The sequence below is a fragment of the Danio rerio genome, chromosome 8, assembly GCF_052040795.2.
Source record: "Danio rerio strain M-AB ecotype USA chromosome 8, GRCz13ab, whole genome shotgun sequence".
Lineage (NCBI taxonomy): Eukaryota > Metazoa > Chordata > Actinopteri > Cypriniformes > Danionidae > Danio > Danio rerio.
Genome location: NC_141028.1, coordinates 4,985,988 through 5,000,388, shown reverse-complemented (window position 1 = coordinate 5,000,388; position 14,401 = coordinate 4,985,988). Strand labels below are relative to the sequence as shown.

The following is a 14,401-nucleotide window of genomic DNA, read 5'->3' as shown; positions in this document are numbered from 1 at the left end:
TTAAGATGACTGTAGATGTCTGCGCTCTGCTCGTCACAGTGTGCAAATAAGACCAAGTGCAGGTCTTTCGCGCTTTTAAGAGCAAAAAGTGAGGAGAACTGGAAAGGGGGCGGTAAATAATGGAATAATCGTTTATCTCGATTAATGATTTTTCATAATCTTTAGAAGCCGAAATCGGATTTTCGATTAATTGCTCAGCCCTAGGTGACAGTGACACGACTGACAGCATTGTGACGATTAGATGAAGGATTAAATAATGATAGAACATCTCATGCTTAAATTGTGTAGATTCAGTGGCAAACATTGTTATCTGAAAACTCTGTCCTACCAGCTTTACAGTGAATGCTTTAGTCATTTTCATAGTGCACTTTAAACACTGGAAGTCTTTTATCCACTCTTCTAAAAGTGTAAATGCTGCATTGGCATTCATTACATGATCACTAATCAGATCCGGCATTATCTGTAACTTTAGGTCTAAGTCTGTCAGTGTTGTTTTCTTTCTCTCGTATAACGTTTTAGCGGCTGTAGCTCCCTGTCATCGGAAGTGAGTGGTTGACAGCTAATATTATCCAATCCATTCGCGATCGGTTCTAGCGCAGTGGGCTAATAAGAACAGGTTGAAGGCGCGACAAGCATTGCGACCTTTTTTTACTGCAGCAAGTTGACCTGACGACGGTTTTAAACCTTTCCTGAGCACTCAATTTGCAATTGTAGGTGCAAAGATGCTTAGTGCATGAATGCCTTTTAAATCCACGCATGTGGTAAACATTTTGCAGTGAAAACAGGTCGTATGACAACAGTTTTATGCATAAATGCTCCCATATATAATTTGTGGTCACATAGATAACATTTTGTGCGCTTATGCGACCCAAACAGTCGGAATTTCGAGCCCTGATTTAATTGGTGAATTATAAATTGGCTAATGCAGGACCAGCTGTGGTCAATCAAAAGCATGATCTCCTCTAGAAATTAGTTTATAAATAAACTTCACAAAGGGATTGCATGCATTGTAGTGTCCAATCACCTGCAGTATGCTTGCTGTGATATTCTGTGTAGACGTTGTTGTTTTTTTGGTACTGCCTTAGTAAAGCAGAACTGCTTTGGGGTGTACGTGTCAGATAAGACACACATTGTGCAGAGCCGTGGTTGCCTAGAGGCATGTATGTATCGTTTTACTACATGCAAAACTCGATCTTTGCATAAGTACATTTGCCATTTACTTAAAGTATCAAAGTTACTTGCCCAGAGGAAGAGACAAATAATATTCAGTTGAGATACTCAGAATTAGGGCTGCATCATATTAGAAGAAGCTCACCTTGCAGTATTTAGTTTTCCTGCTATGATTTTTTTTTGTTTTTATTAATAATTTTTTAAAATAATTTTTATTTATTTTTTTTGGTTTATTTTTGTTTTAATATACCTTTTTCTTAGAAAGCAAAATTACCCATTAGGCTGTGCGTGTATGCACAAAAGGAACGCTAAGAACTTCCGGTCGGCAGCTGATGCGGATAAACAGTCACATTTGGACAGCATTGAAACGATAGTTTTAATCTATTTTACCTGCTTTTATCATCTTTTATCTAAAACTGTTGTCGACTGTTGTCGACACCTCCTAGACTAAATATTTAAAAAATGCGATCTAATGAAATGGAAAACTACTGATGTGAGGCATTTTCCCCTCATTGTCGGACGGCATCTTCAGCAGTTTAAATGAAGCCTCGTCATCGCTAAAGTCAAAATTTTCTCTCTTTTTTTCAGACATATAACCAGTCCAAACAAATGTATTTCACCAAAATGTTTGACACACACGTAGCCTACTGTACTGTCCCACTAACACACTGATTTAATAAGTGTTACTGTACAAAGTAAAAATAAGTTGGTGTTTCAAAAAACACATACCGTGGTGAATACTACACAACACACTAAATGAAACCTAAACAGCTCGGATTAATTGGTCATTTTGTAAATTGCATGACTTGCATATCTGTTAAGTTTCATGCCAGTAATCTGGTTTGCTCTATAATGCAGTGAAGTGTTGCGTGTGTGTGCGCGCGCACATTAAAGAGCAATTGAGCCAACAGCTAACAGCTAACAGGTCAGGAACACACACACTCTGTATTTCTGATGGCAGACACGTGAGCTAGGAGAACGTTTTTCTCTCGCGCTTGAACTAGAGCTGCACAATTAATCGTTAAAAGATCGCGGTCTCTATTCAACCCCCTAGACGATCTTAATCCAGCATTTCTACGATTCTGCCAATAATATTTTCAAGTTCAGGAGAGAAGAAAAGGCAGCTCCACGAGTCTGTTTATTGTTTCACATACTGTACGTTGCTCAGTGACACTGACACCTCCAAATGATGTTGAATGAGTCACATACTGTATTTATAAGGTTTAATTCCCCTAAAAATGTAATTTTTGTCTTCATATAATGATGTTTTCGCGGCCGGGAAATCATGTGAGCTGCTGGCCGTGAGCTGTTATCACAGAGAGGGCGCGCACGCTCTACTTAATGATAGACGCATATAGATGCATATGTTGCGAGTAACAGGTAATACAGTTGTAAATAATATTCTGTTTGTGGCACAGAGTGATCGTTTGGGAGCCGTGCCGAAAGTGTGCACTTCATTTAAATAATCATATCGCATTTTAGAGTTATGATTACGTCAAGCATTTGATTATTTTTTTTCTTTCATAGCGAACACAGTTGTGCATGAAAATAAATGTTTACAATGTCAGTATAACTACTCTAGCCTATATATTGTTGAATATAATCTGATAATGGCAAATATCTGATTTTTTATGACAGATTGCAAGCATATATCTCAAACATAATAATTCAACATTCTAATTATTATAAGTAGAATAGAATTATTTATAAAAACCAGTAGACCACATAATATTATTATCAAGGTTGTGCCATATGTTTGTTTTTACCATACCTTTATTTTACATACCGAATCGTGAGAAAATCGTGATCTTTATTTTAAGCAAAAAAAATCACGATTCTCATTTTAGCCAGAATCGTGCAGCTCTAGCTTGAACTACATCGGATATTATAACGGCTTTAACATACACCTTTCAAAGTTGTGTGTCAAAAAAAAACACTCAGTAATCCATTCAAAACGCTATTGAAACCCATTTTCGGAGCGCAAATTACCCATTGTATACGCTGTAAACTGAAGTTCTTAACATTCTACAGCAGGGGTCACCAATATCGGTCCTGAAGGGCCGGTGTCCCTGCAGGGTTTAGCTCCAACTTGCCTCAACACACCTGTCTGGATGTTTCAAGTATACCCAGTAAGACCTTGATTCGCTTGTTCAGGTGTGTTTGATTAGGGTTGGAGCTAAAATCTGTTGGACACTGGCCCTCCAGGAACAAGTTTGGTGATCCCTGTTCTACAGGAAAACACTGGTTGCTTTGGCGCCCTCAATGCAGCAGTCAAGTAAAGGTCTATATATTGCAATTTTTGAATATTTTCACAAGCCTGTTATGACGTGTCTTTATAGTTCATCATAATCTTAAATCCTTGAAAGTTTTTATTTTGATAAAAAAAATAAACTTATTAACATTTTATGCATTTATGAATTTATTATATCATCTTTGCATGAAATCACAAAAAAATGAATTTTTGCTTATGCAATGTGTTTGTAATGTAGCGTCTATGGGGCTGAGAGTAAATTTGACGTTATTCTCTCCTCTGGTGGTCATCATCAGTTTCACACTTTTTTTCCCCCTTTTTCTGAAAGTCTTTACCACCATCATGGAGTTTCTTTTATCATTTCAGCTAATAGGATTGTAAATTATTCGTTGTACTCTCCCATTCACTGCGCTCTGAGTTTACCCAGCTATGACCCCTTCCACAACTGACAAATTCGGAAATGTGAAAAGGGTCTATTAGGAAGGAATTCTTAACAGAGGAAATTGGTGCGTGAGCAAAGATATTTGCATGCTTGTATTAGACGAATGCACTTTCGAATTGTACTAGTGTGTTCTCTACATTTGTCATTTTAAAATGGCTCAGTGTAGGTCCGGGTTGAGTTCTCTCTGGGTGTTACAGCCTTCCACCTTTATGATTCCCTGAGCTAATGTTATTCAAATCTTAATAGACTGCCTTCATCTTGGGCAATCATACCACACCACGGACAAGGAAAGTATAAGTTGGCTATTCACGAAATACCACAGGGTTATATTTATTTTACAATATCATTTTATTAAACGGTCGTTAATGTAACAAGTATGTCTTTGAAATTTATTAGACTTGCTAGGTAAATTTTTGAATGGCTCCAATAAACCTTCAGATTGCCATTAATGTGTCCTGAAGTAAAGTTAAACAGCCAAACTCCAGCAAGATAAAGTCATTGTAGGCAAAACTGTAGACCTTTATCTATAAATAAAGTAGAATTACGGAAATTGTGCTCATAACTGAAAGCTACATCATGTTTGCTGGTTTTAAGGCCCTGTCAGGTGCTCCTGTCAGTCAGCATGTGTAACCTTAACGGGTAAACAAATAACTCACAGCACCTCTATGATTAAAGAGAAGTTCACTCTATTATATTTCACCTACCTTTTTAGTACGTTTTGGTGCGACTAAAACCCATTGTGAAAAAATGACAACGACTTAATGTTTTGAGCTAGAAGCTGTAATGTAGCCATGGCTGGAATAAATTTTGGTCTGGTGTCCCACCACAGCAGAATGAATGTAGTGGAAATTATGCTATTAACACATTACAAAATCTCACACTGAATAAACAAGACCGCCTGTAGCCTGCTGTCAACTTCCACATTTTACTCTGTCATTTTCAAGAGTCTTCTCACAACTGGCATGTTAGCGACCCCTACTGTTCATGTATCTACATGTACTACGTTCCATTTTTGTGGAAGAATGACAACTTAGAATCTCTGAAATAAAACTCAAATGCCAACTCATTGAACTTGTATTTCAATAATTAAATATTCCAGGCCAGCCCCTGTGCTAAATGCATGTTTTAAAGTGGAGCTTGACACTGGAATGCACAGGTGCTGCCTGGCTAGACATGCAAGAGTTAGCACCGTCGCTTTATGGTTCTTCCATCAAGTAGATGTGTGGATCTTCCAAAGCATGTCCTTCTGTCATTTGTTTGTAAAAAAAAGGCCTTCATCAGTCCCCTTTTCTTTCACTACTGAGTTCTTAAACTTCTGTTCTGTTCCCAGTGGTTAGTGGGCCCAGAGTTCGAATTCTGGATGGTGGACCTTTTCTGATCCTGTCCACTTCTCTCTCTTTTATTTCATATGACCGTAAGATTACAGAAATTAAGGCAAAGATGGGAAAAAAAAAAAAAAAAACACTAAAGAAAAATAAATGATGGAGAGCAGGAGTTCTGTTTTCATATATTGCTGTCAATTTTTTTTACATGGAAAAGCGCTCTGTCAACACTGAAGACTTCAGCTCTTCACTCTATTCATCTTTAAAGCTGCTTAAAGGTTCTATGATGTCTCTGATGATTCCTAATGTTGCCAGATCACCTCAAGGCATCAGATGTCACTTTTTTGTTTCCTTCTCTTTCTTAGTCACAACTGCACAGACAGCTTGTTGCTGGATAGATATCTATCTGGAAAGTCTATCTACCTTATCAAAGGTGGAGTTCCAGCATGTAGGCGTATTATGAACAAACTTTTGTACAGATAGGTTTAAGGAATTTTGTTTTTCAACAGTTTGTTTTTTCTTTTTTTTTCTTTAGCTGAAAAAGGCAGACATGGCTGTGTGGAGCCTGAACTGAACACTTGAGACGTGGGTCAGACGTCAATATAAAAAACCCAGTATACTTTAAACTAAAGCTGTGTAACACCCCACATTTAGGGTAGTTTTCACACTAGCACTTTTGATCCGCACCCTGTTTCGTTTGACGTCAAAGTAGTGTGGTGTGTTTGGCTAGTGTGAACGTGTCTTCTGAACTCGAGTGAGTGCCCGTGTCTGCCTAAAAGAGCATCTGAGGTACAGTTCATGCGAACTCTGGTATAATTCACATCTGAAATGAGTGAATCAAATAACAGAAGTGAACCGCTAACTGTACTACAAACTTTATTTTTCATAATGTTCGTTCTAGGGATGCTCAAAATAATCGATTGACCGTTAACCAAAAGGGTGCGTTTGTAACAGATTAATGGTATCAGACAGTTAAACGATTAAAATAGATTTTTATATATTTGTAGAGTTTGGCTGCATAAGAGGCTGATCGAATGCGTTTTTTTGCATTAAGAGTGGCATCTTTTGAATGGTTTATTAAAAGCCGCAAGTGTTTTGCATGCAGCTCATCCTAGAGCTGCTGTGTTTGTGTTCTCAAGACAACTACAGATAACTTTTAAAGAGCATGGTTCCCGCTACATTCATTTTAAAGGTAAGGGAATTATAACAGTGCAAAGTTTACTGTAACCGTATAGTGCTGTGCGTTATTTATTAAACCCTTTGAGGTGACGTGCTGACTGACTGACAGGTGCGTGAGGCTAGTAAACACGACTTAGCTTTCAGTTATGAGCACAGTTTCCATAGTTTTAATTCATTTATAAAGGTCTGTGCTTCTGCATACAGTGACTTTATCTTGCTGGAGTTTACAGCCACTTCACTTTACTTCAGGACGCATTAATCTCACTCTGCAGGTCTATTGGAAACGTTCAGAAATATTCCTAGCAAATCTTATAAATGTTGTAGACATACTGGCTACATCAGGGGTGGCCAACCCTGTTCCTGGAGAGCCACCTTCCAGCAGATTTCAGTTGCTACCCATATCAAACACACCTGAACCAATTAATTAGGACCTGAACACCACGTGATAATTACAGGCAGGTGTGTTTGATATGGGTTGCAACTGAAATCTGCAGAAAGGTGGCTCTCCAGGAACAGGGTTGGCCACCCCTGCGCTACATAAACGCTCTAAATTGCGCTAAAACACCCTAAAACGCTAAAAGGCGTTTTTGGAATGGAAAATTACGTTTTCCTAAACAACAGGGCATTAAATAAATTTTTTACAAAAAAATTTAATTATAATTTAATATTAATCTGACCAGTTAACCGTTAATATCCAATTAATAAGCTGCGGTTGTAGGTTAGCAAAATTAACCGAAATGAGCATCCCTAGTTTATTCATGTCGTCGTATCATCTACCTTGGCGACAAGCTGGGCTTACCCAGGTTAAACGGTGATGATGTCTGCTTGTCTACACCAAAACCACTTCAAAAGATCATGCGATGTCTGCAGAATGTTTTTGCGGCAGACAGATGCAAGTGGCTCTTTGTATTTTGGTTTTGGTAACAAAACCAAAAGATTCAATAAAAGCTGACTGACAGTGATATGCGGACATCTCCATTTTAGCCACTTAAACAGTAGCTGTTCCCAAAACAGCAGCTTGATGATGCAAGCGTACTGGGGTTTAGGAGGAAATTAAAATGGTGTGAACACAAACAAGCTGTGAAGGTGGCAAGAGAGACGATCAAAATTAGGGGTGTAACGATACACTCGGCTCACGATACGATGTGTATCACGATATAATGTTCACGATTCGATATGTATCACGATATTTGGAATAAAAATTGAAAATTAAACTGAAATGCAAATTTTACCAAGTAAACTTTTTTTATGTATTTCTTTTGTTTCAACTTGTTAAACTGAACCTTCTATAAGAAAATAAATTAAACAGGCCTGTCTCTAAAAATAAACCAATTAAAAAACTTCTTAAAAAATATTATTGAAATGACAGAGACAAAATTAAGGAACAATTTAAGTAAAGGTGCAAAAACAATAAGCTTTCTCTTTAATTGAATTTAACAGTAAGAGCTTAAGGCTTTGCTTGGTCACTTGCGTTTTTTGTGTGTGCAAAAAAAATCCACATTTCCAGGTATTTAATTCATATTTAATTAAATTCATTTAGAGATATCTCTAATTACAATTGTGACTGGTCAACTCATTTAGAGATATCTGCAAATATTTTTCAATGGAAGTCAATGGAAGAATATGACTAGTCATAATATATTTGCAGATATCTCCAATCTGATTTCGTACTAATACAATTGTAATTGCAGATATCTCTAATTGTCATTCTGACTAGTCGAATTATAATTATGACTAGTCAATATAATTAGAGATATCTCTAAATATATTTATGGATAGTCAGAACAAAGGTTTAAATGCTAAAACGGCTTGCCATACGTGCGCGTCTATCAAAGCTCACGGTCAGCTCACGTCATGTGGGATTTTGCAGCGGGAACATTATATGAAGACAGAATGATATTTTAGGGTGAATTGTACCTTATAAATACAGTATGCGACTCTTTCAACACCATTAGAAGGTATCCCTGACGCTGTGTAAAGTATTTAAATCACTGTGAAGACTTTAAAACTTAGGATGTTTGACCCAGTTAGGGTTGTAACGGTATGAATTTTTCACGGTATGATAATCGTCTAAAACAATACCACGGTTTGACGGTTTCGCGGTATACGGTATGTTACAAATGTTACAAAATAATAGAACAGTGAAGCAAATTTGACTTTTTCCAAATAATATATTTTTAGTTACTATAAACAACACCACTTACAATGAACATAAAAAAAAATAATAAAAATAAAAATAAGAAAATAATAAATAATGTGTCAAAGTCCAAATAAAGTCCAAATAAACATGGTGCAAATCCTCAGTAAAAAATAGATATAAATATTTACTATACTATAATTAGTTACATAACGAAACTAGATTCAATATGGAACATCCTTAGGTTTTATGTGCCAGCATGGATATGGTTGTCTATCGATATGGATTTGGATATGGTTGTCTGCAATGCAGACAAACAGCTGCATCTTCATTTGCGTCTTTTGAAAACAGCGAGAGCAGCAGTTCGTCTTTGCTGTGTCACTGTTTTGTCATGTTTCTGTGCTGCTGTGCATGCAAAAGTACTTAGTACGAGAATTATTTCATGCAAAACTTTTTTTTTTTTGCGTTTTATTTAGCCGCGCATAAATGTATGCCTATCTCTCATTCAGTGTTGTTCAAAAAGCTTGGTCCACAAACAAAAGCGAAACCTATGCTTATTGGTTGTGATATAGCGAGTTTGAACCAATCTGGGCATGGAGGAGGGACAATGCATCAATGTATCATGTCTGATTTGTCCGGAGACACAGTGACGAGCGTTTCTTTGTCAAATCAGCGTTGTCAAATGTTGATGACGTCATCGCACTGATTCCGGAGCCTCTGAAAGTCCGCGAATGTTATGTGATACAGCACTGGAAAGCTGAGATTCTCTTCTTTATGCCAATCTTTGAATTGTATGAATCGGATCAGCGGATCAAAAGTTATTAAACATTTAAGAGCAATACTTATTTTTAGCCGCGGGCGGCTGTCTCGGTCTTTAAGGGTTAAAACCGTTGATATGCAATTGTTCATGGTATGATAATCGTGCACGTTCAAATCGTGGTAAACCGTCATACCGGTATATTGTTACAACCCTAGACCCAGTATGCGTGTCAAAAAGCGCACGAGTCTAAAGCAATGACCGTACAACCGAAATGTTGCCAGACGTCTGATTTTGAGAGGATGGGTCATCCTCTATTTCAGCTCCACTCATCTTGGTCTGCTAACATTACTGCTGCTGCAATCTGAACTCATGTGCGACAGCAGGTGGAACGTAGCTCACGTGCAAACAGCTCAACTAATAAGAGAAAACGGACGTCATATCGTCATAATGCCACGATGCATATTGTGACATTTTTGCATCGCAATAAATCGTACAACGATAAATCGTTACACCCCTAATGAAAATTGAGCTCTGTTCAGGCAATTGAATAAAGAGTGAAAGCACCCTTAAATCTGATTTATACTTCTGCGTCAATCGCACGTGTATGCTATGCGCACCTCTCAAAAAATGTAACTCGTAGCGCAAGCTCTGTGATTGGTCAGCTTGGTATAAATGCACGGCTTTGCGCAAGGCTTGTGCCGTGGGTCGCGCCGATTACTTGATGCAGAAGTGTAAATCAGTCTTTAGACATCCCCTTGCAAACTTCCCCTCAGGGGAATCTCTGCCGCCATTTTAAAGTGTATTCCGCTTTGTCATGCGTACAAGGAAAGTTTACATTTACAGTCTCTCAATTCTGACTGTGTTTATGTAAACTCCAGCACCTATTGTATGTCACACAATGCACAATACAATGTGATTTAGACGTCACAACGGCGACATTCATTCGCAGTGTATTTTAGATTTAAAGTACTTAAGGGTTTAGGGCATTTCATTTAAACCCATTCCACCTGTAGAGGACACTTGTGTTAAGTAACCAGTGACTTAAAGCTGAATAAACAAGATGGAGGTACGTTGGTGAGTGAAGGGCATACAAATTTGGACTAGAATTCAGATGTTCTTTGTTATTCTTTGTTTGAGGGGAAAAAAGAAGTTTGAAAAGGCAGAGTAAATATATTTTCACTCCAACACCCCTGCGCTGCAGTAGGCAGGATTGTAAATGTGTAATGCTGCTCACATGTATCCCTAAACACAATAATAGTTTAAGTAAAGTTTATTTACTTGTGTAAATGTGTAAATCTGAATTTTAGTTTTTATTCCTTAATTTATTACTTTTTATTTAATATATTAAGATCTAAGTTATAGTACTCCGCTGGATACTCCAAAAATAATTCCGCAGAAATCCGCAGATTTTTACCAAAATTCTGCGCAGAAATGGCAAAAAACGGTGGCAGATTCCGTCTGGCCCAAGTAACAGGTAACAAAGTTGTCGATAGCATTCAGTTTGTAGCAGAGTGATCGTTTGAGAGCCGCACACGAAGTATGAACAGCACTTAGCAGATACAATGAATCCAAAAGCGTGCACATCATTTTAATCAGGGGTCACCAATCTCGGTCCTAGAGGGCCACTGTCCCTGCAGGGTTTAGCTCCAACTTGCCTTAACAAACCTGCCTGGATGTTTCAAGTATACCCAGTAAGACCTTGATTAGCTGATTCAGGTGTGTTTGATTAGAGTTGGAAATAAAATCTGTAGGCCACCGGCCCTCCAGGAATAAGTTTGGTGAGCCCTGATTTAAATAATCATATAGTTATGATTGCGACAAACATTTGATACTTTTTTTTCTTTCATAGCGAAAACACTGTTGTGCATAAAAATAAATGTTTACAGTGTCAGTATAACTACTCTAGCCTATATATGGATTTTACCATTGAATAAAATGGTCTAATAATGTTTTCAATGACGGATTGCAAGCATAGGCCTATATCTCAAACATAATTCAACATCAGAATTATTAAAAGTAAAATAGAATAATTTATAGAAACCAGTAGACCTACACGTAATAATATTGTTTTACCATATGTTTGGGGGAAAAAAACAATAATAATTGCCGACTCATGTTAGCCTTTATTTTACATCTACAGAATCGTGAGAGAATTGTGATCTTTATTTTAAGCAAAAAAATCGTGATCTTTACTTTAGCCAAAATCATGCAGCTCTAGTGTGCGTCTGCAATAGTAACATCGCTGGATCTGTAATGTCCAATTGAAATTCTAGTTGAGTAAGAGCCACAGTTTAAAACATCTTATTGTGGAGTAATTGCAAATTTTAACCATAAAGTCGCCTAAAAATGTATGTTTATAATTTAATTTCTCCGTTTATCATGGTGCATTGGCGTGCCTTTTATTCCACAATTTAATAATTGACTATAATTGAACGGAATTCCAGCGACGCAGTGGCGCAGTAGGTAGTGCTGTTGCCTCACAGCAAGAATGTTGCTGGGTCGCTGGTTCGAGCCTCGGCTCAGTTGGCGTTTCTGTGTGGAGTTTGCATGTTCTCCCTGTATTCGTGTGGGTGTCCTCCGGGTGCTCCGGTTTCCCCCACAGTCCAAACACATGCGGTACAGGTGAATTGGGTAGGCTTAATTGTCCGTCGTGTACGAGTGTGTGTGGATGTTTTCCAGAGATAGGTTCAAGCTGGAAGGCCATCTGCTGCATAAAAATGTGCTGGATAAGTTGGCATTTCATTCCGCTGTGGCGACCCCGGATTAATAAAGGAACTAAGCCGAAAAGAAAATGAATGAATAGAATTCCAGTTTCGCACAAATTTAATTAGCCTTTTTGGATAGAAACATAGCTAATCACGTTCAATTTATCTTTCTGCCCTATTTTGCAAGGACAAGTGAGTTCTAAGTGTGCATATTTGCAAAATATAGTTCGATTCATTCTCTCTTAGCAGAAACCCACACACATCTGTCAAAACCAGGAGGACACACAGGAAATCTCTTAGGGGCTCGTAAAAGTGTAAGTTGTAATTTTGGAATTCATTTACGTAATACAATTTTAATCTTTATTACTTCAGTGAAATTGAGCTTTAATTTAAAAGCAAAATGCAAAAGTGTGCTCTTTTTTTATGCATGATGATTAACTGTTTAACTTAAGGCATCTTGTGTAGCTTATTGTTTCAGAGTTGTACATACCTTTTTCATTTTATTGCCCATGATTAAAAGTAAATGTTTCTTTTTATCCTTTATAGATCACAACATGTTATATTTATCAGGAATTTCCCTGCCTCGTCTGGTTGCCACAATGGTAGTGGCTGGACTCGTCTCTCTGACAATCCTCTATTGCTCACCCTCAACTCCAAAGAACTGTCCATCTCCGCTGCCAAATCTGAAACAAGAAGAAAGTTACTCTACCAAGAAAAGCGACGCTCTGACGAACAAAATAATAGAAGACAAACCTATCCTTCTGTTGTGGTTCTGGCCTGAAAATTACTTCTTTGATTTCAGTGACTGCAAAACCATTTTCAACATTGATGGTTGTCATTTGACGGATAATCGATTACTCTATGAAAAATCAGATAATGTTCTCATTTATCACAAAGCCATCAGCTGGGATCTGTCCAACCTTCCTCCATCGCCTCGTCCTCTGTTTCAGAAGTGGATTTGGTTTAATGTAGAGTCACCGACCAACACCAGAAAAAAACCTGGTCTGGAAAACCTCTTCAATCTCACCCTGAGCTACAGAGAGGATGGAGATATTCCAGTACGAATGCGATTGAAAACCCGAAAGACACCAGCCGATGACTTTGTCATTCCCAAAAAGGACAAACTGGTTTGTTGGATTGTAAGTAACAAAGCAACATATACAGGTGCCGGCACAAGGAACAAGTATTATGAGGAGCTCAGAAAACACATAAATGTCACTGTGTTTGGAAAGGCTTTTGAAAAGTTTTTGGATTACAATCAGTACTATCCTACTCTCGCTAGCTGCAAATTTTACCTTTCCTTTGAGAACTCCATCCACAAGGACTACATCACTGAGAAGTTAAATGGTCCGCTTGCTGCAGGAACTGTTCCTGTGGTTTTGGGTCCTCCAAGAAAGAACTATGAAAACTTTGTTCCTGGAGACGCCTTTATTCATGTGCAGGACTTCCCAGATCCAAAGTCCCTGGCAGAATATCTGCTTCAGCTGGATAAAGATGACGTTGCATATCGGAGATACTTCAACTGGAGGAAATATCTTGTGGCAACTCCTCATTTAATACAGCGGACTCAAGAGTTTGTTCTGGCTATATGCACTGCCTGTGATTATATAGCACACCATAAGGAATATAAAGACGCTCATGATATATACGACTGGTTTTTTCATTAATACAAGTATGATCTCAGATTTGTAAACTGGTAATTCATGGAGGGATTTGCAATACGCTTTATAAGGTGCGTGCGTGTGTCTGTTTTTTTTCACTTTGTTGTAGGGTAGTATTAAATATAACTGCAGGAATTAAAAGTTGGTGTTCTTTTGCCTTTTTCTTTGGAAATAAATATGCTTAAACATTTTGGTTACTCGTTTTAGTTATTATGTTACTTATTGGTATTATGTTGTTGTTAGCATGTTGGTTATTATCAAGTGCAGTGGCACTTGATGAGATCCCAGACCTGTAAAGGATGCCAACCATCGAAAACTACAAGGACTATACATACTTAATACACAAATACTCTTCCTCGATCATGTACACCTAACCTATATACGCAAGACCTGCTTAAATTTTATATATTTATACCTGCAATTTTATATATATATATATATATATATATATATATATATATATATATATATATATATATATATATATATACATACATACATACATACATACATATACATATATATACATATATATATATATATATATACACATACATACACATATACACATATATATATATACATATATATATATATATATATACATATATATATATATATATATATATATATATATATATATATATATATATATATATATATATATATATATATATATATATATTTTATTCCTATTAGTTGGGAAACTACAATAAGAAAAACTGTGACAAACTTTCAATGTTAAGAGACCCTGATAAGTATGATTTTAAACAT

General features: G+C 37.1%; 4 protein-coding genes across 9 annotated transcripts in view; 3 read left to right on the top strand and 1 right to left on the bottom strand.

Annotated features, from left to right (window-relative positions):
• Positions 1-13,817, top strand: part of LOC147842524 (4-galactosyl-N-acetylglucosaminide 3-alpha-L-fucosyltransferase 9-like) — a 29,115-nt gene extending 15,298 nt beyond the window's left edge. Inside the window, exons 2-3 of one of the 3 annotated variants that reach the window (XM_087264156.1) lie at positions 12,216-12,280; positions 12,513-13,817. In XM_087264156.1, the coding sequence (XP_087120282.1) occupies positions 12,521-13,633 (1,113 nt within the window). In that variant the 5' untranslated portion in view covers positions 12,216-12,280; positions 12,513-12,520 and the 3' untranslated portion in view covers positions 13,634-13,817. Of the gene's footprint in view, positions 1-12,212; positions 12,281-12,512 lie in introns of all 3 variants that reach the window. The other 2 variants (XM_087264157.1, XM_087264155.1) reach the window with 2 other exon arrangements.
• The window catches only part of fut9b.1 (fucosyltransferase 9b, tandem duplicate 1), a 207,687-nt gene that overhangs the window by 15,326 nt on the left and 177,960 nt on the right, over positions 1-14,401 (top strand).
• Positions 1-14,401, top strand: part of fut9b.3 (fucosyltransferase 9b, tandem duplicate 3) — a 163,559-nt gene that overhangs the window by 15,298 nt on the left and 133,860 nt on the right.
• fut9b.6 (fucosyltransferase 9b, tandem duplicate 6) overlaps positions 1-14,401 on the bottom strand; it is a 57,317-nt gene that overhangs the window by 12,557 nt on the left and 30,359 nt on the right. Inside the window, exon 1 of one of the 4 annotated variants that reach the window (XM_087263317.1) lies at positions 4,568-4,818. The gene's annotated coding sequence lies outside the window, so the exon portion shown is untranslated. 4 annotated transcript variants of the gene reach the window in all.